Source organism: Aphelocoma coerulescens, chromosome 23 (assembly GCF_041296385.1).
Source record: "Aphelocoma coerulescens isolate FSJ_1873_10779 chromosome 23, UR_Acoe_1.0, whole genome shotgun sequence".
In the NCBI taxonomy this organism is placed as follows: Eukaryota; Metazoa; Chordata; class Aves; order Passeriformes; family Corvidae; genus Aphelocoma; species Aphelocoma coerulescens.
In genome coordinates this window covers 221836-245526 of record NC_091036.1, presented here as the reverse complement: position 1 = coordinate 245526, position 23691 = coordinate 221836, and the positions used below count along the sequence as shown (strand labels likewise).

Genomic DNA, 23691 nt, shown 5'->3' with positions numbered 1-23691 from the left:
TTCAGCACTGGGAATTTTACATTATCCTGGAGTGTGAGCCCAATTCCTGGAACAGGTGCTTTGCAGGGATGCAAGAGTGGGAAGTACAAAATGAAACACAGGGAGCTGACAAGAGCCTTTTTGGCATCTAATGACCTTTTCTGGTCAAGCTCACCAGTCTGGGATATTAAGTTTTTATAGTTTTGGCTACAAAGACACATTTTAAAGCGGCAGGGAGCACGTCCCACGGAATGGGGTGTTTTACCTGCGTTTCCGCACTGCTCAAGGAATGAAGATCCAGTGATGGGTCAGTTTTGAGCTCAGGCTCAGGAGCTGCAATTGGGGCTTTCACCAGGATGTCTTCATCAGGGCTGGCTCCTAATCCTGCATCTTTCTGGTCACCTCCCACTTCTTTAGGAGTATCAGTGTCTTTGTCCTCTTCAGACACCTGAGACTTGGGCCTCCTGAGGAAGGAGGAGAAGAGGCGGGAGAGACCCCGGCCCTCGGAGGTGCGACGTTCTTTCTTGCTCTGCTCCTCGTGCGTGGGGGTGTCTCCGTTGGAGGCCTTCTGCCTCTGGGGTTGCCTCTCCGGTGCTGGCTGAGCCCCTTCCTCCAGGGAAGCCTCTTGCTTCTGTGTTTCAGCAGCTCCTTCCTCCTCCTTGGCTTGCTGCTGCTCCGAGTTGTCAGCGTCGGCTGCTGGGCTCTTTTCTGTTGTCATGATGATGCTGTATGAGAGGAGCAAAAGGGCTCAATCAAGGAGTTTCCAATACCCATGTCTGACTGAGCTACTCAAACCAACCACGAGCACAGACACGCCAGCCATGTTCACCAGTCACACCACCCTGTCACAGAACCAGAGTGGAAGGGACCCACAGGGACCATCCAGTCCAGCTCTGAAGTGAATGGCCTGTAGGGGGATGAAATGCTGGCTAACTCCAGCCTACAAAGTCAGCAAGAGCAAAGTCATTCCTTTTGCTACAGTTTGCTTTGAAGATAGTCTTTAAGGTCCCGTCCAACTTAAACCATTCTGGAACTCTATGATCTAAACACACCAAACCACACTGCTAGGGACAGGACCCATCAGTGTTGAGCAACACTGTTCTTCTGCACAAGATGAATCCAGTGGAGGCCAGCAGGCTTTGGGATTCAGGGGATATTTGCACTGCACACTGAAAAAATGTCAAATGAAAAGGTTTCCAAACAACATCCATAATGGAGAGCAGATTTCCTCAGAGCTTGTGCTATTAAGCTGATGCAATGTTTATTTCAACTTTAGCCTGGGCTGTTGACACAAAAAGATGGAAATCACATGAGAAGAATATCTATTTAAGGTATAAAGAGGACCCAAAATAATCATGCTTTAGAGGGGATAGAACTAATCTTTGCACACTGCATCACATGTATCTGCAGCAATAAATTGCTACTGCTTACACTGAGCAAATAGCATATAATCCAATATGCCTCAATCCCCCAGCCTGAGCCTCGGTGTATAAACATTTGCTCAAAATACACACTTAAAATTAAGAAACATTTGAAGATGTCATCCTCCTACGTATTATTGCCTTCATCAACTTTAATTTAACTCATCCTGATTGCTAAAAGAACCAGAGTGCTTGAAGGAGAGAAGCCCTCCCAGCTCTCCAAAGGACTTTCCCCTTGTGTTTAATGCAAACATTGCATATTATTTCTAATGCTGTGGTTAAACCAGCACAGCGTCACAGACCTTCCCTGAATTTGTTCAATGCAAATTTCCTGAGGTTACAAGGTTTGGTATGGGGTTCTGGTTGGGTTTTTTCACTTGGGCTCAGCCCCACCAGCCAGCCTTGGGGACGAGCTGCAGGGCTCGTTTTAGCACAGTCTCCTGGCAGAAGTAAAAGACAGAATTATACTCCACTCACCATCTCCCCTCAGTCAGCTGCTCTGGGTATTTCCAAACCCAGTGGAGTGGCAGAGGCCACTGAAACAGCAGCTTCCAACCTGCACTAAGGAAAGAGGCACCCAAGCAGAGAACCTGCATCATGGGCACCCAATGGAGCAGGGATGCTCCAAGGCAAAGAGAGTGCCCAAACCCAGACGTGCCCAGATGTGTCTGCAATCAGTTTGCAGGTGGCAGTATACGTGTGACTTATCCTTGCAGCTCTTACTTCTGCTCCCCTTCCTCCTGTGATCCCTTGCCACAGATGCTGCTGGCCCTGTCAGCAACCCATGGCTCCTACTGCAGAGAACCCCAGCCACCACACAGCCAATTTCTGCTCTCATCAGCTCTCCAAGAACTCCTGGAGATGCCACAAGGCAGTGGAGAGGGCAAGGACTGTTCAGCCAAACACCCATCACCCTGAACCCACTATGCCAATGTCCAGGGCAAAGCTCCCAATGTCTCAGCACACATGGAAAGGAAGGGATGCTCTGCAAGCCTGTCCCACCACAATCACACACCGACAGCCAACTCCCTCTGGCACCAGCTGTTGGAGCAGCCGGCTTTGTAGTTGCTTCCCACTGTGTTTGTTTTGAATAAATGCATTTGTAGGAATCGTTATCAAAACACACAGCGTTGGACACTTTGCTCTTCAAACCAAAAAGGCAGAACCAAGGCTTTGGAAATGACGTCGGTGGGGAGGGCACAGCTGAGGAGCAGCTCTTATCAGCCGCAGGAAGCCCCAGGGACAGCCCACAAAGGAACGTTTCCTCTGGATGTACTTTTCTCTCTTTAAACACCAACAATTTGGAACAAGATTTGTTGACTTGTTTACATTTCAAAGCCGCAGTCACGGACCTTTCCCGGCGCAGGAAGGTGGGTCTGGCTGGCGATGAGCAAACATCTCCTTGTCTTTCCTCCATCCCCCGAGAACCTTGCTGCAGCTCAGCCAAATCGCCTCGGCAGCGCTGGGGATGCGGAGATGGGCACGTAGGAGCCCTTCCTTTCCCAATAAACATTTCATAGCTGCCAGCACCAGTAACTCACTGGGTACAGCAAACATCTTGCTGTGAAACCCGAGTGCACTGCTCCAATGCGTGGGCTCCTGGCCGGCTCCCACCCTTGGAAGTTTTATGCTCAGAAATGGTTTTCCCTACATTTGTCATCAAAAGCAAAGAGATTTGTAAGTAAGTAACATAACTGAGAGGTTGCCCATGGCAAGGGGGTGGAACGAGATGGTCTTTAAATCTTCCAACCCAAGCCAGTCTGTGATTCCGTGATTATACAAGGAAAAAAGGACCTTTCCTGCAAGGAGGTGGGTGCCAAGTGGTGTTTTGTTTCCAAGCCAGCCCAGAGCAGAGCAGACACAAAGAACGAGGTTCCCGCTCCACTGCTCTTCAACCCATCCCCTGGAGAAAACACTGCCCACAGCCAAACCACAAGCAGGGCAAGGTAAAATTTAAATTAAATTAAATTTTTAAATTTAAATTTAATTTAAATTAAATTTTTCTTCCCTTGCTATTTCACAAGGCAGTTCTGCTGAGCCTGCAGGTGCCTCAGGAGCTACCTGGATGCTAGAGGAGGATGCTCTGCTATTGTATGAGCACTCAAGCAGTGCTGCTCACCTCCTCCTCTGAGCTGCCACATTGTAAATACTTCATTTGGGGGGCTTTCTTTGGTAGAGGCTGAAGGTTTGATGTCAGCCTGTAAAAGGCAGGCTCTTCACATGTCTGAAGTGGAGAAGGTGTTAAATACTGTGGAAATAAGCAAGCTACAACAAAGCTCAGATATGATCTGAGAGAGATTCTGGAGTAACAATCTCATCAGAAAAGAGTACAAATATGTATTTATATCTAAATATTTATATATATTTTTAAGCTGAAGAACATCCTCCAGGTAAGAAGGCTTTGGCAATATGAAGCAACCTGAAGAGAAGGAAGTATTTCCAGAGCAGAAAACAGGCTTTGCCCTGCTGAGGACACTTTCACCACAGGCTGACCTCCCACCAGCAACATCCCCCTTCATCTGAACCTGAGGGAGGACCTGAACCTCCTCAGGAATGTCGGTGCTTTGGTGATGAAGAGGGAGCTCCACAGATCTTCTCTCAAAAGGCATCAGCAACTCCAAACACCAAATGTCAAAGCAAACCAGTGCAGGGGCACCTTCTGAACCTGCTGTACCTGCGAAGACCCTCCAGCCCCCCCAACACCCGAGCCCTCCAACCTCAGGGCTTATCCTTCTTTCTGGCCAAAGGCACAGCTGTAGGGAACACTCAAAATCGCTGTGGGCTTGGTGTAATTCATACAGACTCATACCTCTTTCCTGCATCAAAACCCTTGGAACAAAACAGACTTAAAAGGAGTGCAAGTGTTCATTGCTCACCCTGCTGCCAACATATATGGTTCAATCATAAAATCATGGAATGCTTTGGGTTGAAGACACCTTAAACTTATCTCATTCCAACCCCCTGGCATTGGCAGGGACATTTTCCACTATACCAGGTTGCTCCAAGCCCCATCCACCCTGCACCAATTATCTGGTGAGCAGATGATGGCTAAACTCAGTTTCACCCCCATGCGGCTCCACGGGTTCTGCTCTTGCAGATATCAAAAGACAACCCCAGTCCAAGTGAAACCATCCCCATTTTCCAGCCTGCACAGAAGCACAGAGATTTATCTAAAAGATTTTAGAGTAGCTGAAGACGCCACAACAGCTCCCTGTTGAGAAAGCCTTCAATCCTCAAGAGAAACCCAAATCCCTTCCTTATGGTGCCTGTGCTCTGGAAGGTTCTCATTAAGTGATGGCACCTGAGCTCCCTGGAAGTGACAGTGCTGCTCATTTGGGCTGTTCCATGACAAGTTACAGGGGCTCAAAGAAACAGGAATGTTTAGGTATGTGTCTATCCCCCTCTCCTACCTGTCAGCCTACTCCAGTCTCTCTTATTTAGGCACACGGTAAGTTTAGTGATAATAAATTGAACCTATGCTGAAGGAAGGAGGGGTTAATTAGAAGTCAGGAAGAAATCCCTGCCTATGAGGGTGGTGAAGCCCTGGCACAGGCTGCCCCTGGATGCCTGGAAGTGTCCAATGTCAGGTTGGATGGGGCTTGGAGCCTAGTGGAAGGTGTCCCTGCCCATGGCAGGGGGTGGGATGACACAGGCTTTAAGGCTCCTTCCAACTCAAACCAGTCTGATTCTCTAAAAAAATCTAACTTATCCTTGTTTCCAAGCCTGGAAAAATTATTTATGGCTCATGTCATAACTTACTTAATTCCCAGTGGCTTAGTCTTTCAGAGAGAGAAGAAAAAGGACGGTCCACGGGGAAGGTTCAGTTCTTGGAAACACAAACTGTCTCGCAGAGATGCCCAACACCAGATAACGGGTGGGACAAACTGTCTTGACCTTCCTTACGCAAAAATGTGTGGCTTCACTGAACGCTGCAGCTCCAGCAAGAGCTGGAGACAATGATAAGACAGAAATTTCTGCTAAAAATAGGCAAAAATCAAATAGTTCCAGCAACAGTGTAATGGTTTTTTTTAAATGCGTTCCTTCCCATTTCATAATGTGTGTGAAAAGCACATAATTCACCAGGGAAACTACACAGAACACTGCTCAAAATAGCGAGCACAGCCTGAAAATTCAGTTTTGTCAAGACCTGGTGCATGTGCAACAAACCTGTGGGTGGGAGAGAAGGAAACTGCAGCTGCCACCAGCATGACTTGCTCCACGTGTGTGTTACGTGTCCTACACGTGATTTTTACTACAGTAAAGAAAACATTGGACAGAGCTTGGAGCAACCTCATCTAGTGGAAGGTGTCCCTAGCCATGGCAGGGGGCTGGAATGTGACGGACTTTAAGGTCTCTGCCAACTCAAACCAGTCTGGGATTCTATGACCACAGCAGAAAGCTGTATGCTTGGGGGTTTCAAACAAAGTAAGATATTAAAATGCAATAAAATAAGCCTCTCAACAGAAGTTCAAACAACTTTAAAATACTCTAAAGACTCAGAATCTTTCAGAATTTATTTAACAGATTTTATTAGAGGAATAATTAGTGCTGACAATTTATAACCCCTCTTAGAATTAACATGCCTCATCTTTCTGTGCCGGTACTTTGGATCCTGAACAAAAAGGACGCTGCCACTCAGCCTGACCCAGAGGGTAACAGGAGACTTCAGGAGCCTCATTGAACAGGAGAAAAATAAACCACCCAACACAACACAGATGGCACATTACAACTGCCCGGATTTAATTCTCACCAGACCAGCCCTGGTAATCTACTGCATGTCAGCAGCACCGTGCCCCTCTCCCATCTCCTGCTATCGTACAGCTTTCCTATTTAAATGAGGGCAAAAATAGTAGCTCACCATCTGCTGAAAGCAAATCATTTATGTCAAATTGAAGACTGGGCTTATAAAATGACCTGACTAAATGGAGCAGTAAGTGCATTACAACCGAAGGGAGCTGAGAGCTCCTCCTCTGTATCCTCAAAAATCCTCCTGGATGTTACAAAATTCCTTACATGGAAATTCACGGGCTTTGCTCATTGGCGAAGTGCTGAAATTTAAATGAAAACATGTACTTGTCACTGGGGCCTTGTCTACAGCAATGGGTTTGGAAAGGCTGCCTGTGTGGGATCTCTCTGGAAAATTCGCTTGAACTTGGAGCAGTTGGACCCAGAACAGACACAGAGAAGGCACGTGCACCAGGCTGCCAGCAAAATCAAGCTGCTCATAGACTATCCCTCCTCTCATTGCAATGCAGTAATTGGCTAAAAAGACTAAGAAAAGCAGCAGTTTAATACAAGTGTTTCCTATTCGGTAGCGAACAGTAACTCTTGGGGCTCCCTTCCCCTCTGCAGCAGAGGCCAGAGCAGAAACAACATGGTTTGGTCTCAAACACGCACTGCCTGACAGGGCTTCTTCTGCAGAAACAAGTCTCCAAACCCGCCTGGAGGACACAAGGGCTCAGCCTGGCAGGCAGCAGTCACTCCAAAACCCTCCTTTGCTGAAGGAGCCGGTATCTGCCTGACCTGGCAGAGGGAGGGAGGGATCCATCCAAGCCCATCCCCACCCTATGAGCAGCTCAGTCCCTGTGTGGTGCAGATAACATCCTGGGGCTGCTCCCTCCACCAGCCTCCCATGGAAACGGGGGGAGTGGGGACTCGGCAGGCACCAGAAATCTGTGCAACAAAAAGCAGCAGGAACGGTGCTTACAAAAGCACTGTGAGCGAGCCGTTCCATCACAGGGAGGCAATGGCAAGGACAGGCTCCGTCCCAGCAGGTCACTCCATCACAGCGCTCCTGACTCCGCACAGAAGGAATACCCGAGGTGGCGATGACAGCACAGCAGAGATGACAATGCCACCGCTGCGTGTGACGATGGCTCTCCATGCAGCAGCACTCCACTTGCTAAAGCAACAGTTCAACAGAAATAAGCAATAGATCTCCATCAGCTGAACAGGAGGATTTTTTCCACGAATTATTCATAAGGATTTTTTTTCCTGCCTGAACATAGATGTGTTTACTTACACTGTACCTCATTTGCACTCAAGGTTTAACATAACAGGGCTCATATTCTTTCCTTACAGTTTCCCAAGAATGGGGGTAAAGCACTTTCTGCTCTTGTTGTTCTCCGTTTGGTTACTTCCAAACCAAAGCTATAATTAGAAGCCCAGAGGGCCCTGAACGCTCCTTTGATAAAGAGCTGCCTGCTAGATAAATACCACCCCTGCACACACATACACACAGGCACCTGCCAGGATGAACCGCTGCTGCACCAAGAGCCAGAAGGATGTTTGATGCTAAAACCTCTTAACAGGCTCCATTGCCGACTGCCCCAGCTCACACACATGGGCTGTTCCTCCCCTGCGTGCCAGGGACATCACACTTAAGTGCTTCATTTGTAACTGCATGGCTGTAATGCAATTTGCATTCACCCAAGTGTCTCAAATACATCTGCCACACCCTGGTACAACGCCCCAAATTCATTAAAAAGAACCATAATTGCACAGTTATTCGGATGTTATTAGTGCACAAGAAATGCACAATATTTGAACTATCTGAGGGAACCCCTTACAGGAAGGGCTGGGAGAACAAGCGCTAGGCTTGTTCTCTGCCGAGCCCTGACAAAAGCTGGCTGAAAAAGCTGGAGGAAAACGTCCTCAACCCTGGCTTTAAGCTGGGCTTATTGCTTCAAAATTGCCATCAAATATCACAGAATCCTAGCATGGATTGGGTGGGAAGGGACCTGAAAGCTCATCTCGTTACACCCGCAGCCATGGACGGGGACACCTTCCACTATCCCAGGCTGCTCCAAGCCCTGTCCAACCTGGCCTTGGACACTTCCAGGGATGGAGCGGCCACAACTTCTCTGGGCAACTGCTGCCAGGGCCTCACCACCCTCCCAGGGAAGAATTTCTCCCCAGTATATCTCACCTAATCCTGCCCTCTGTCAGTTTGAGGTCATTCCTCTTTGTTGTCTCACTATCTGCCTGTGTAAAAAGCCTCTCCCTCCTTTTTGTAAGCCCCTTTAGGCACTGGAAAGGGCTCTAAGGTCTCCCTGGAACCTTCTCAAGGCTGAACACCCAAAACTCCCTCAGCTTGTCAAGGACACTTAAGTTAGTGCTACACTACCCTAAAATGATTCCAAGACCTTTTCTCCTGACAGCGAAACTCCAAACATATTTAATGCAGAGGAAGTATCATTCTCCCCCACGAGAACCTGCCACGAGGGGAAACCCCCAGGACATGGTGCCTAACCCAGTGATGCCAGGGTCTGCCCAGGGGCACAGCAATGTCGTTTTGGGCTGTTTTAATGACTTTTAAGAAGCTGTACCACCTGCCAGGCTGAGTTGATTGACCTGGTTTGCTCTCACATGCTCACTGCCACCATCGAGCAGTGAAACAAGGCTGCAAGGTAACTAAAATTACGTTTACACTAATTATCAGCCTGAACATTGCACTTCTAAAGAGTAATGACCCTTACCTAGGAGTACACGAATGCACTAGCCAGCTGCAGGTTATCTACCAAATTCCTTGACTCTTGGTTTTCTGGCCAAGCTCCAGTCACACCTGCAGAGCAACAGAGGGGATGGAGAAGCTGGAGATCTCCTCAGCATCCAGAAGCCAGATGCAGCACAGCCATGGCTGCTGGCTCTAGAGACACAACTGGGACAGCAGCAGCTCCGAGGAGCCCAGGGGAATGAGTCAGTGAGCAGGGGGTTGTGAAGCTGAGTTTCGCTGGGCGGGTACAAACACTGCAGGCATCAGCGCGCAGCAGCCTCTGCTGCTCCTGAGCTGGGGGAAGGCTTTCTTTCAGGAAGGACCACCCTTTTCTGAAATCCCCTCTTCTTTCAGGGCTCAGCATCCCACGCAACAGCACAGAGGAGAGGAAATCCATTCCCACCACAAACCTTGAGCTGTAAACTCCCAGTATCACAGAAAGAACCCAACCTTCAACAATTTGACAACTCACAAGACCAGGCAGCTTGGTTTTAGAGCCCACTAAGAGCTAATTGAAGTCCCCCAACAAAAGCAGCAGAGCCCGCTCCAAGCTGGCTGCAGCTCCCCAAGGCACATAGCAATGGGGCATGCAAACTGGGATGTTGCTGACCTTGCCTCAAGACTGGGAACAGCAAAGCATCTTCTGTGGGCACTGTGCACAGGAGGGAGGTGGGGAGACACCTCCTCCAGAAAGCTCCCCTCTTTTTTTTCTTTAAATATTGAAGATGATGATTCATTCTAAACTCTGCACCACTCCCAGAAAAAAAAAACCCATGGGGATGATCTGCAGGCTCCTGTCTATGCCCAAGGAGAGCATGCAAACATCCAAAACCTGGGTGTAACTATGTTCCCAACAGACCTGGTCCACAGGCAACAGACAGAAAACCAGACACTCAGCTGTTCTCCCAAGTACTCGGAGCCAGGAGTCAGCAGCTGTTTGTAAAGCCTCAAGGTACGTACTCAGTTTGATTGGGACAAACTCCAGTGCCACCAGGGCCCCAAAAGGATGCTACCCCAATGAATGCAGCACCAGAAGAACACTGCATGTCTCAGGAACCCGCTCCGACACTTCACACCACCTCCATAGGGATGGTTTTCTTCCCATCTTTCCTGCTTGTGATGCTCAGTGACCACAAAGTCACCCTTGACCCTGGGGTGGCTTCCAGAAGCTGGGTAGCAAAGGAGAAGATGGTTCCTGGAAAATCAAGGCAGGTTTTGCAATGCCTCCCACGCAGAGGATGTTCTCTAGAATCCCTCCAGGGATCCTGCACCACAGGGCAGGTGACACCCGCCTGGAGTAAAAAGGCAATGAGATATCAGTGCTTGGATTAGTGAGACGTCCTCACTGGCAGTCCCCATCCCATAACAAAGTCATTCTCCTCTTAGCAAGGCTAGGGAGAAGCCCTCGGTGAGCACAGCTTCCTAGTATTTCCATTGCACAATGTTCTTTGTCCCCTATTTGGCACAATTTGGCCTGTTTCGTGCATACAAAAAGCACCTCAGGGATGCCTGGAGGTTCTGCCCTGTGTCCTCACACACATCTCGCTTCTGCTTCTACACAACAAGATCCCACAGCACCATTCTGAACAGCTAAGGAGCTGGGGATGGGTACCAAGATGGTGGGAGACACCAGGACACCAAACTAACACGGGGTGACACAACTGTCACCTTCTCGAGGTTGCACCCCAGCACGGCTGGCAGAGATTAAAATCCTTCCATCCCCACCAGGAACAGGAACTAAACAGAAGGGGAATGTGAAGCAGCAATGAAATACCATCATGTGCAGTCAGCAGTCAGTTATGGGCACATAGCAGAGCAGCTCAGTCCTGTCACCTCCCAGAGCTGCTCCTTTCGTGAGCCAACAGACTGCAGCAGAACCCCTCCCACCCCCCCCCACCAAGACTCGGCCTCCAGCGTTTCCACCAGTCTGTTTTTTCCATCCAGCAGTGAAATCAGGCAGCTTTAGTTTTTAATCCCCTTAATTAGGGGTGTGCAGCAGTCTTCATTCCTTAATTACATCCATTCACACATCTGATGCAACACATTTACAAACAACCATTTTCACTGGAGATGGCTTTGAATCAAAATTGCTGTCGAATTCCCACACTGGCTGTGCTGTGTCACCAACAGGGAGAAGACACAACGTGGCATTCTGGATGCTTTAACAAGACACACAAGCTTGGAAATGCTATTTTCATTAAATAATCACCTGTTTCTTTGGCACGATTCAGGTGACTCCAGAGCAGAGAAACCACTGGCAGTCTGAGGCAGCGGAGCAGGAGCGCAGCTCTCAGCAGTTTACAGGAAAAAAGTAACCATTTCAGACAATCCTCTCAATACTGACCCACAGGATGGAGGGATGGCATTTCAGTGCCTATCCCGACGATTTTGGTCCATCACTATTCAGTAGCTCTGTTAAAGGTGGACAACAGGATGCTCCATTTCAGCTGCTCAGCTGCCAGGAATCCCTTTAATCCTCTGGAACACTAAACACCCAGTGAGCACTTTATCACTCCCACTTCTGCTGCAGAACCAAAATAATGACGCTGACACCTTCTGCCTGCCCACAGAGCCATGGATGCATTATCCCACGGGGAGCCTGTGCTCACTCCTGCTTTGAATTACTGCCCCAGATCCCATCCTGATGCACTAATGGCTCACCAGGACACAGCAGCTGAGCTCCAGCCTGCAGCCTGGCCTATAAGCAGTAGGAAATAGTGAACAGGATATTAAACACCATCTTGGGGGGAAGGGAGAGCATTGATTTAAAGAATGGGATGGAAGATAAGATGGTATTGTGAGGGCTTTTTCACCACTGGAGACCCAAGTAAGGATCCATGCTGGTCCCCGCAGCACCCTCTGCTCAGCTCCAGGGTCGCTGCAATTATTTGCATGGAGGAAATGTACACAAACATCGCTTTCTTCAGACTACAGAAAGGAAAAGGAAGTTGTGTTCACCCTCAGTACTGCAGGGAGGGGTCAGAAATACACTTTGCACCCACATTCAGGGGCTGTTTGCTCATATTTTCAGTTGCCGCCCTCCTTTCTGCACTGGATGGGTTGGTGTGGGAGGCTGTTGTGGGTTGTGATTTCACTGAACAAACACCAGCACGGCCACATTCCACCGGCTCTCAAGAGGTGTTTTCTACCTCTTCAACACCCACCTTTGCCACCCAGCACACCACAGAAGGGTTAGTGCTGAGTATCACACTGGTGCCCCTGGATGGCCCTTGTGTTTCTGAACAAAACACTGCAGCACCTTCCCCTCCAGCCACACTTAATCCTGCTGATCCAAACACCGCTCCACCCAGGAGCTCCATGGACAACACACACTAAAAGGATCTCTCCTACTCTCCTGTCTGGCTGCAGCAGACCTGCTCTTTCTTCCACCACCCCCTGATTCCCTCCAACCTTCTCCCCAGTTCCAGGGGCCGCCCAGGACCCCCCTCCCACCCACTCACATCTTTCTCCCCAATCATCTCCCTACATTACACACGACACTGGGAGAAGTTTAACGTCCCCAAGGGCATTAAAGAGAGCTTGGGCATGAAGTCAGATGAGCATGTGCAGTGGAGAAACTGGGGCAGCACTTGGAAGTTGTAAACCAGCTTTTTCCACTCCCACTGGTGCCAATGAAACCTGCCATGGCACAGCCAGGACACTGCTGGCCACCAACCAGCTGAGAAGACAACAGTAAACAGCTTCCAACTGTTTTAACATTGCAATATTTGAAAATAAATGAAGAGCCAATAAAGACAAAGTATCTCCTTTAGTGGGGATAAAGCATGTGCAGAAAACAGCAGCTGGTTTAAACATCTCCCTACTAAAATAAATTGTACCTGGTGCTTTCTGGATAAGCTACTGGCCTTATGTACACAATTTAGCATCCCATTGATACTTATTTTATGAGCTAGGTCTCAAAATAATCCTTATTCTATTCAAAGTGTGTGCTTGTGTGTATACCCACAAACCCCCAACAATGTAACGGTGGTAGGAACAACCACATGTGTTTTTGGAGAAGCTTTGCTTATTTTTCCCTTTTTTACATTTAAATCCCAGTCATGCAATTGCTTTACTCACAGCTGAAGTCTCAGTGAGCCCAAGAGTGCTTCACCCAGCTGAAAGCTCCACAAACTCACAGGGACTCAGTGTGGCTCAGGTATTTACCAAGTACCAAAAGCAACAGCAAATTAAGAATAAACCATATTAGTCTCAGTATTTTTGACCCAAAATCAACTGGTCTTGCCCAGTACTGAGGACTAAACGGAGAGCCCCAGCTAAAATTATGCTGCTAAAGGGCTGCAAGTCCCACAGTCGCAATTCCAGACAAGTGAGCCACTCTTTTCACCATGGTGCTGACAGCAGGAGCCACACAACAATACTGCTGAAATCCACATTCATGCAGCACAAGGGAATAAAATGCCACACAAATCCTCTTTTCTGCAGGCTCTGGTGATATCATTGTTTTGGTTAAAACTGCCATGAGAAGACCCTTCAAACGAGGCCAGGGTGAAAGAGGGGAGAGAGCAAAAAGCATCGTTGAGCTCACCCAGGTACCTCAGCCACACAGCTCCTGCCAAACCCACTCTTTCCTCCTCCAATAAACATATTCTTAAACCATCTCCTCTGCACTTCCTTCAGGTTCTCTTTCTATACACACAATCTTAAGGTAAATAGTCGCCTGTTCCTCTCTAAGATGAAAACAATGAACATACAAATGAGATCTGAATGGGTTGAACTTGCTCCAAGGCATCTCCTCACCACTGTAAGCTGTGAGCAGTGCAATACAGAAAATAAAAGTAGAGAAATGCCTCACCAGCTGCAGAAAGCAGGAGCCCTCACAGTGGCAAGAAGTGCGGTTCAACAGTAAAAAGCAAAAACAAGACAGAAACAAATGCAATGAGCTGGTCTCTGGTTGGGATATCAGTGCATGGCCTGAGCTCACTCCAGTTCCCCAGCTAAACAAGATGTAAAAACTCTTTAGACGTGAACTACAACTCCACAACAAGACCATTTCATTCTCTTATTCCTAAGCATGGGAGATGTTTAAAAAATATCTGCCTTACCGGGTTGTGTCCCCTCTTCAGCACCTGGGGAAGGAGAAGAGGACCTGTCCTGCCCTGCTCCGTAGGCTTCGGTTCGCTGCCTTGGCTTTGAAGCACCTGCGTTTAGCACGGAACTTGCTGGCGTCACTGCCATGTGGATTTGCCGTTTCCCAGGCGTTTTACCTGCTGACATTATGACTGCCAAGCCTGTTTGTTTTATTTAACCATGCTCCTACTCTTAAGATACCATCCAATTAAAGCTCCCAATTACTCGTCGCTCAAGAGCCGACATTAATTAGTGAGTACCCTGCATATGAGGCTGCTGCCAGCTGAAGTGCATAGAGCTGGAGCATCCAGGACCAGTCTCTCCTCTGGGAGAAGAAACAGAGATTCCTCGTCTCAATGGTGGATTAACAGCCCTGAGCATGAAGGGCAGGTTTGGTGAAACAGTGGATGAGCATTGTACCCTCAATGCCCAGATCTCAGCAGCCCTTTGGATTCCCCATGTATCCACAGCAATAAATATCTGTTCTTCCCTGTGGGATTCAACAAAACACAGCACCAGTTCAAGCCTGGGGACGTTAACCCAGTAATCTCCAGGATTAAGGGCACATACCAACAACAGCAGCCAGTGCTGTATAAATGCCCATGACTTTTAAGCACCTTTGGCAAAGCACTCAAAACCAGGAGGATGAAGACGCCAAACTCCCCAAACTCTATGGGAGAAATGCCTAAATACCGTGGCACTTCAAGCACAGGTCACTTTATACGAAGAACTGAGCTGTTCAGGAATTAACAGCAGTCCTGTGAGGTTAAGACCCAAAACAACTCCCTGTTCAGAGCCCAGGGACACAGGAGTACAGCGTGAGCCTTCGGGAAGGGCATGGAACACCCGTTTGTCCTCACACAGTGGCCTCTGCAGACAGCAGCATAACAAGTTATTTTGCAACTCACATTACTCAGATTTAATAAACCTCCTAGTGCAAGACATCCTTCTATTGGATTTGGAGAAAGATCCTGCAAACTTTGGCCTCTTTTTTTCCTTTCTACAAATAGATCTCTATTGCACAATGCACCGATGCAGTGCCACCTGCGTGAAAACAGCGACATACCAGAAGGAAACAGCACTTCACCATGATTATCTACTCATTTTTTAATTGAATATTAGATTTTTTTTCTCAAAATGTGTTTCTCTTTGCATGGTGCAGTGCACTTTCAAAGTGTTTCACCAACAGCACTGCAGAACTCAGTCTTGACAACAGCAGGGAAGATCAGTGCTAGACCTTTAAACACAAGAGGAAAAATAAAAAGGTGAACAACTCTTCTCTGTGCTTCACTTCTGCTCCCAGACCTTGCCAAACACAAGGTTTTGATAAAAATCCATCTTGTAGCACCAGAGCAGGGAACACCATGGTGGCTTGAACTGCTCACACCAAGAACATGCCTGCATGGGGACACAGGGAACACATCCCACATCCGGGAGAGCATCAGTCGAGTACTGTGGAGCAGCAGAACATGCTTCTATAACCCACAATATATTTCATATTAAGGGCAGCAATTAAATCAATTAGTGGTCACCCAGCAAGCTGCTACTTTACAGAAGTTCATTTTAAGCAGCAAAACCAACTTCCAGCATGGTTTAAAATAAGAAGGTGACACAAGCATACACATGCTCACGCCATTAGGAAATCGGGAATGGCTGCAGAGGCTTCTGCTGCAGGTGGCTTATACTGAACACTTCATTAGTACCAGATGGGTGGATCTCAGATTCCAAATGAAACACACACATCCCCATTTACAGTGATTCAGCCCAAAAAAGCCAGTCCTCCAACTAAAATGCAAGTGCCACATCCATTTTTCTCTGCAGTAAATGCAGATCACAGATATGATCACTGCAAAAGCCAGAAGGGACTGTGATGGGTACCACACTGGCTAATTACTCGTGTGACAAATTATCAACTTAAGAATCAAATATCTGCACTTCTCCAAGCTGAATTTTTTCCCAATTTACATTTTTTTCCAATCTGCATTTTTAAAAAATATAATTCACTGCTTGGAGCAGCAAAGACACTTTTTTTTTTAAACACAGCAACAAATTTCAAGCCTATTTCCCAAAGCACCATCAAAAAACTCATCACTGCCAATACCAAGAGGTCTGGATCTTTTTCTGTCTGGGAATCAACCCTTAATTTTAAGTTTTCGCAAAGCCTGTTCTCTTGTTTTCAAGAAACTTGCCCCATCCTGAGCTCTAGTGACTCATCCCCAGATGTCTCTGACTTGCAGCACCTGAACTGACTGCACTCATGAAACACCCTGTGACTAGGCAAAACCACAGTCCATGGGTGGGAAAACAAAGCAAGGAGATTAACTCAGAAAAACAAGACAAAAACTGCATGTTCCCCAGTCGCTGTTTCTTCTGGAGATGTGGAACCGAGCAACTGCTGGGTTGGCTGACATCGGGATGTTGAGGTGATGCTCAGTGTCGTGGGGTACAGCTGCCTGCGTGTCTGCCCTGTTTTCCTAAATCCCAAACGCTCATGCTCTAATAGCAAAGCTCTGACAATGCTTTACAACAGAGAGGTTTGTGTTTTTCCTCTCTCCACTTGTTTTTTGTTTCAAAGAAATGTCTCAAAATATTTTCTCAGGGAGTGTTTCTGCTGAAGGGAATTGGGGAAAAACACAAGCAGACACACCTGAGGTAGACAGGAACCACCCACTCACAAACCTCCTGCTTCAGAGGTGCACAGCTGCAGCTCCAGTTGATGTTCTCCTCCCCCTCCCCACCCCCAGTCTAGAAAATTTATTAGAACAAGCATCTTTAGTAAAAAACAAATGTTTTTCACCAATCCTATAGTGTTTTTCTAGTGGTAAAGCTGAAGTGCTATGAAAGTTACAGTTAATCAAACCTCATCACTCCTTGGTTTTCTGCCACAGCCAGAAGTTTCAGGAGGCTAAACTGTTTCCAAAACAAGCACAAGCTATCAACAATTTTTCAGCTGATTTTGTAGTTAATACATCAAAAGGGCAAAGTTCTTTGTTTCCTTACATTTGTGTTTTCAAAGGCCAGGCAGGAGGCGGTACCGCTGCACAGCAAAACCAGGGCTGAGAGCTTTTTGCATCTACTCCTACCACAGGAGAGATTTACAACTGTTTGTGCTGAGAAATCATGAGAAAAGGTTAACATACAACCACTTCCCCCAGCAGCATCAGCCCAGCAAACAGAGCCAACCCTGTAACCAGGCCAGCACCTCGCCGAGACACCGATGAGCTCCATGCACACCTTCCAACCTCCTGAACCTGTGCGTGATGGGGCTGCGGGCACAGGGCGCTGGCACCTCTCCTTCACCTGTGTCTGCAGGGAACCCTATCACTGGCACAGATGCAGCTGTGCATCTACCTCAAAAAAATGAGAAAAACGTTTAATTCCACTGTATTTGCATATGCTGTATACAATATCATGTATTTGCATTCCCAGATCACCAGCCTTTGCTGTGATTAGCACTGTGCAGATCAAACCCACCAATGCAATAATCAAGCAATGCTCATGCTGGAGAGCCCAGCTCAATTATAAAAAGAAATAAGCCTGCAAGAAAAGCATCACAGTGAAATACCAAATTTCTCTATAATTGCAAGCCTCTCTGCTTTGTGAATTCATCCCTCATGTCCATTATCTACTCCCATTCCTGCCTCCGGAGGCATGCAGGCAAGTAACACTAATAGATTCAGTTTCCCCGAGCTCTCCCTCTCGATTCATCATGCAACGGGGACTCCTTTTTTAATAAACCACATCTTTGCAAAAGGAATATCACCATTTGTCATCATCAGGGTAGATGAAAGAGTCAATCATCATTTTTAAATAAGCCAAGAGCAGCAGATGCAAAACATGAAGCCACTAACACTGTCCGTGCCACTGCTGGTTTCCCCACCAGCATCCAGTGGGTGCAGGTGGGAGCAAGAGCACCTGAACCAAGAAGAGGAATGTTTTCTGCATTGGTGCCCCAAAACTGAGGGGATGGGAGACACCAGCTACTCAAAGCATCTTGCTTCAAAACAAAATAAAAAAACTTGCTCCAGTGTGTAAGCAGAGGAAAAAAGGTCATTTTTTGAGACTAACATGCCCTTGGGTTCTCATTATCAATGGGATGAAGCACCCCAAACCTCACTGAAGAGAGGGATTAGGTCCTGCACTGGGACGGGCACAACAGCTGCTCTGACCTCATCAACCAACCCCAGCTTTATTCCACCATTTCCTGGAGAAGCGAAGGAAGGAGCAGGGACGGGTGGGAGCAAACAAACTGATACTGCCACCCATAAATAAAGGAAGTGTTTTTTGAAGGCAGCATCTAGGTAGACCTGACGGAAATAACAGAAGCAGCAGCTACAACTGCAACAACAACAACACCACAAACCCCCCAGAAGTCCATAGAAACTATGGCACTCACTGGAAGCAGTATCAGAGGAATTCAGCACGTGGCCATTTTCCCCCACTACTGCCAGCACACCTTTCCCAAGTTGATGCACTTGCTCCCACTGCAGATAAACCCCCTTCTCCAGGGCCACCCCTACAACATTAAATTTTTCAGAAAGCCCCGAAGAATGAAGCCAGCTCATCTGTGTAAGTCAGCCAACCCACATGTCTGCAAGACCCCTTTTCCATCGTGTTTAAACACCCAGGGAGTCCTGGATGCACATGAAAATCCATAGAAAAACAATATATAGGTACCCTACATTCTTCCCCTCCCAAAACAATTTCTCTTTCTTGTTGTTCCCCCTCTTCAAGAAAGTGTGGGAGTCCTTAAACCCTTTTGACTAGAAGGACATATAAACAGCTGAAAACTCGCATTTTCTCTGCACTTGAACTCCTCTCCAGGCCCCAAAAGCTTTCCTTCAGCTTTTCGTAGATGAAAGTTATTCCTGCAGCTGGACCAGGCAGCCCACACTGAGTTTATCATGTTGCTACTTCATGTGCTTATTCACCAAGACTCTCACAAGCTTCTCACCACACACACTCACTTTCAAGTTGGCAGCTGGAGATAAAAAAGCAGCAATATCAGCATCAGCCACCGGCACCAATCCCAGGAGGAACGGAGGGACATGGGAGCAGTGCTGGTATTTCCCAGGAGGAGGGATGGAGGGGCACCAAGGAAGTGCCTGGTACTCATCCCACCTCATTTCTCCCTGCTCAAATTGTAATACATGCTACTAAGGGTCCTAAACATGCTGTTCCCTTGCATGGAATGTGACCCCTTCCTCCGACAAGCTGTAGAAACTCATCCTCAGTCTTCTCCCTGTGTCAGGATATGTTTACATGATAAATGGCCTTTTTATTGCCTCTACACACTTACACACACACTAATGCAGGAGAAAGAGGGATGCTGCTTAGGTGACTTTTTTTGACTTCACACCAAAAACCACCCCCACAATTTAAACACAATTTTCACCTTGCCCGTCAATCACTTCCAACCAAGAGTTGTAAAACAGGTATTTAGGTCAGAAAACTTTGGCCTAATGCTGGGTTTCAAGATTTTTCAGACCAAATGAGCTGCTGAGTTTTCATGTACATGAAGGACAGGAGGACTCCCTTGTCCCAGGAGGATGACAGCTCACCACTGCTCTTCTCCAAGAGGCTGCATCCCTGGAGGGTCCCACTGGCTTGTGTGTGATGTGCATGTCAAGGTGACACTGTCAGGATGTCTGTCTTTGCAAACAGGACTAAAACACTACGTGCACACGGAATCCAGTATTTAAAGGACAGACCAGCAGTTTTTGTTTGGGGATTTAAGGGAGTTTTTTGTCAGTCTGAAAAATGTCACCCTGAGCTGCCTCTGCACCTACTAAAATTTGCATTTTCCCATAAAGGCCCAGGGCATCCTGCTCTCCTCTGGCTGTCGTGTTAAGAGGGTAAAATCAGGGATATACATTTCGGTGAGACATCAGAAGTTTCTTCCCCCAGAGGGTGGGCAGGCACTGAGCAGGATCCCAAAGGAATGGTCAGAGCCCAAAGGCTGCCAGAGCTCCAGGAGTGTTTGGATAACACTCTCAAGGATGCACAGGGTGGGATTCTTGGGGTATCCTGTGCAGGGTCATGAGTTGCACTTGATGATCCAACTTGTGGGTCCCTTCCAACTCAGGAGATTCTATGACATTGGTTATAGGGTGCTCTTAGCCATCAGTTCAGGAACTGGCAGGGCTGCAGGAGGAAAAATATTTGCTGGCTAGGGCAGCTGAAGCTGGACCTAAAGATTTTTATCCTTCCAGGAATCAGCCCCTGCCCAATGATAAATGACTCCTAAAACTCCCCAGGAATGGTTACCAGCTGCATGTTTCTCATTTTCCAAGTGCCTGGCTCGAGGCACTGCAGGCAGCTCACAGAGGCAGAAACCGGGGCTGGAACATAAAACGTTCCATCATGCTCTGTGTCAAAGGGATAAAACCAAACCACCCTTCAAGCCATCTTGGAGCATCCAGACCATCTCATGAGTGAATTGCAAAGACCAGCTCATGCTTTTGATTCATTTGCACACAGGCATCGCAGATGAATCTGGGTGGGGATTAATCCTGTCTTCGGAGCAGCGTTTGAATAGCAGGGAATAAATACAGCCTGAAGCCCTGGACACAATGGGATGGGACTGTCCCCACTTAAACCCTGCGCACTCTCATATTCAGTGATACACAGGCCTCAGGGGTGAAAAGTCCATATGGAATCACGCTCCAAGGCCATGCCAGCATGGGAAGGCAAGGAGATGCTGTGGGACCAGCAGCAGCACACACCATCTTCCACCTCCAAGGGTTTGGCTCTGCAATTCTACTATAAAGCCACATGAGCAGCTTAGTTATTTATTTAACTAAAAGCTTTCAATTATCTCTCTCACACACACACATTCCATGGGGCGGGGAAGGAGCAGAATAATCAGCCTACAACCAGTAACTGGGGGGTTCAAAGGAATTGTGGTTTTCATAGAAATAGCTAACTAGCCCTATTTTTCTTCCACTGCTTTCGAAGCGTACTCCCATCCCCAGGCTCCAGCCACAGCGTGTTTTGCTGTGGTTACATCTCAGGCTGAGCTAATCCCTGTAAGAAGGACTCGATTTTGACAGAGCAAAGGATCCTCCACAGGTCTGGGCTCCAGGTTTCCTAAGGCAGCCATGGAGGGTCATTCCATGGTGTGACCCTGTCTGAAAGCCAGGCTGACATCCCATGGCAGTCACTCTCACCAGCAGATGGACTGGGCTGCTCCCCAAAAACACACGTGTGGGAGGGAAGCACCCAACACCGTGGCCACGGCCACGCAACGAGGCGGTCATGGAGCTCTCCCACTGCCTGCAAGGAGAAACACTCCCCTGAGCTGCTCATCTTCCTACATCTTTTAGGCTCTGCATTGAGATCAGGGAGATACAAAATTCTCAGTCCCCTCCAAAAGCACCAGAGTTCAAGTGCTGTGAGACTTTATAAATTATAAATTACAAACCACTGCTGTCAACGTTTGCTCTGAGCACAGCAGCTAAAGCAAGCTGGCATGGGAATTTGTTTAAAAATCCCGGATCAGAAATGCAGCAGGGTCCGGAGGAGCAGGCCCTGGAAGAGTACAATTGCTTGAACACACCCCCCAAGCCCGTACAATTTCCCTCTCTGTGGAACTGCTTCATTTTTTTTTAAAAAAAAAAAAAAGGAAAAAGAGAAAGAAAGATTTAGTCCATCTACACAATCTACACAGACAAATTAAATGCATTGGCTTTTAATACACAATGTGAGTGGCATTACACAAGCAAAAATTCACATAAACAGAAAACAAGCGTAAACAACCAACTGAACGTAAAGAAACTAATAATATTAATCTGGATTAAGTACAAGCCATGAACATTCCTACCTAATCCATCCGATGGACAAAGATAAATCCCTGCTATGCCACATCCTAGAGTTCTTTGCAACTTAAGAAACCACAATACTGATCAAAACAGTAGTAGATAAGACACATAAAGGGAAATCTTTACGTATCACTGCCTGCTTAATCTACACAAGATTACAGCAAAAGAAAAGCACCAAGAAAGCAGAATAATCACTGCAAAAGATCCCCAGGCCCAGACTGCAATTTCTACTCCTGATGCAAAGCTTTATATTCAACTTCCCCAGAGAAACACATGACAGCAACAAACACAGCTCCAAGCCTGAACACCCTGAGTATCTGTGATTCCTTAACACTCTAGGAAAGTTGCACAGAAGTTAGAGGGAAGCCAATAGATCTGCAGTGGAGTTTAAAAGTACAAAATAAGGTTTATGATAGGAAATTATTTGCATCCACAGGGCTGCTGCAGGGACCCTCACACTCTCCTATTAAAGCCCTTAGGTTCATCACAGCTTATTCCCAGGAATGTAAAAGCAGCTCCAGCAGGTCCAGACACTGACCCAATGTGGCACACCAGTACAGCCCAGCTCTAGCTCCCCACTGCAGCCCCACGCATGCCTCCATCCACAGCGGGGTGGGAAGCTCCCACTAGGAGCAGGGATCCCTGGCCAGGATACCTGGGGAGAGCCCAGATCTCTCCCACCCATCATGGACACAAGATCTCTGAGCATCACCAATTTCTAGGGTTTTTTCCAAGAAATATGTGAAATATGGCAGTAAGGGGCTGAAGAAAAACCCACCCTGCAGTGACACACGTACTGTCACGGTTCCCCCAAATGAAAAGGCTCTCAGCACATACCCCTCATTTGGGAACACAAGGAAAGGTGTTTATTCTCAAACTCCTCGTCAGATGCTGTGGATACTCAGCCAACACTTCCACTGAACCGCCCCAAGAATGAAGAGCCAGAGGTTCACCCACTGACCCCAAAATCTAAGATTCCTTTGAGATGCCAAATAACTGCTGTGAAAACCTAGTACAGAGCCACTGCCTTCCAAGAGCAACCCTTCTGTACACACAACTTTATTCCAGCACGTGCCACATTCACAGCATCATCTACCTATCAATGTATCAAAGCGCATGGAGCATCCCAACATCCCTGCAAGGTACCCCAGCACAGTAACACTCTGATCTCTAATGAATGAATTTGTAGAGGTAAGCTGCTCTTTAAGCCGCATCCCCACCAGCCTATGTCCCATCCATTAAAATACCTGCTCAACAACCAGTAAACGATGCGGTAGGAGAGATGTGCTTTACCACTTTCCGAAAATCAAATGCTGTCAAGACAAACACTGTGGATGCTCATGCAGAGCACATGGGCACTTGACAGGGAGATACCGGAGCCAGGAGCTGTAGGTTTGGAGTAATATTGCCCGAAGCATTTTTAGGCTTTAGGAACATCCAATGTTTGGAAACAGGCTGAGAGGAGTCCTCACTCCTCAGGATTGCTGCTTTCCCATGAAATGCTTTGCTTCTGATAAGATTATTTAACTTGCAATTGTGAGATCAGGTGAAAACACAGGTAATTCCTGTTCTCATAATCTAAATTGTTACAGGAAATAATGAATGTGTTTATATTAGGGAAAAAAAAATCATCCTTCTCTCTGTTTCATATAGCTCTGAGTTTTCAAGGTAAGGAAATTTATCCTGATATTTACCTTCCACAGCAGATTACGTTCGTCCATGGGAATCCTAGAAAATCCTCACCTTCTTTATTAAGACCATGACAGCAGAGATATGCAAAGGACCGCACTGCCTTTTAAATCACACCCAATGCTCAAAATTGCCCCAGAAGTGCAACTGAAGATGCAAGATGATGTAAAATACAAATATCAAGGGTATCAGCATC

At 47.3% G+C, this 23691-nt stretch overlaps 1 protein-coding gene across 27 annotated transcripts in view; it reads right to left on the bottom strand.

Annotated features, from left to right (window-relative positions):
- EPB41 (erythrocyte membrane protein band 4.1) overlaps positions 1-23691 on the bottom strand; it is a 94602-nt gene that overhangs the window by 49735 nt on the left and 21176 nt on the right. For 26 of the 27 annotated variants that reach the window (XM_069035808.1, XM_069035832.1, XM_069035809.1 and 23 more), the window contains exon 2: positions 245-704. In XM_069035808.1, the coding sequence (XP_068891909.1) occupies positions 245-697 (453 nt within the window). In that variant the 5' untranslated portion in view covers positions 698-704. The remainder of the gene's footprint in view (positions 1-244; positions 705-23691) is intronic. The other variant, XM_069035824.1, reaches the window with a different exon arrangement.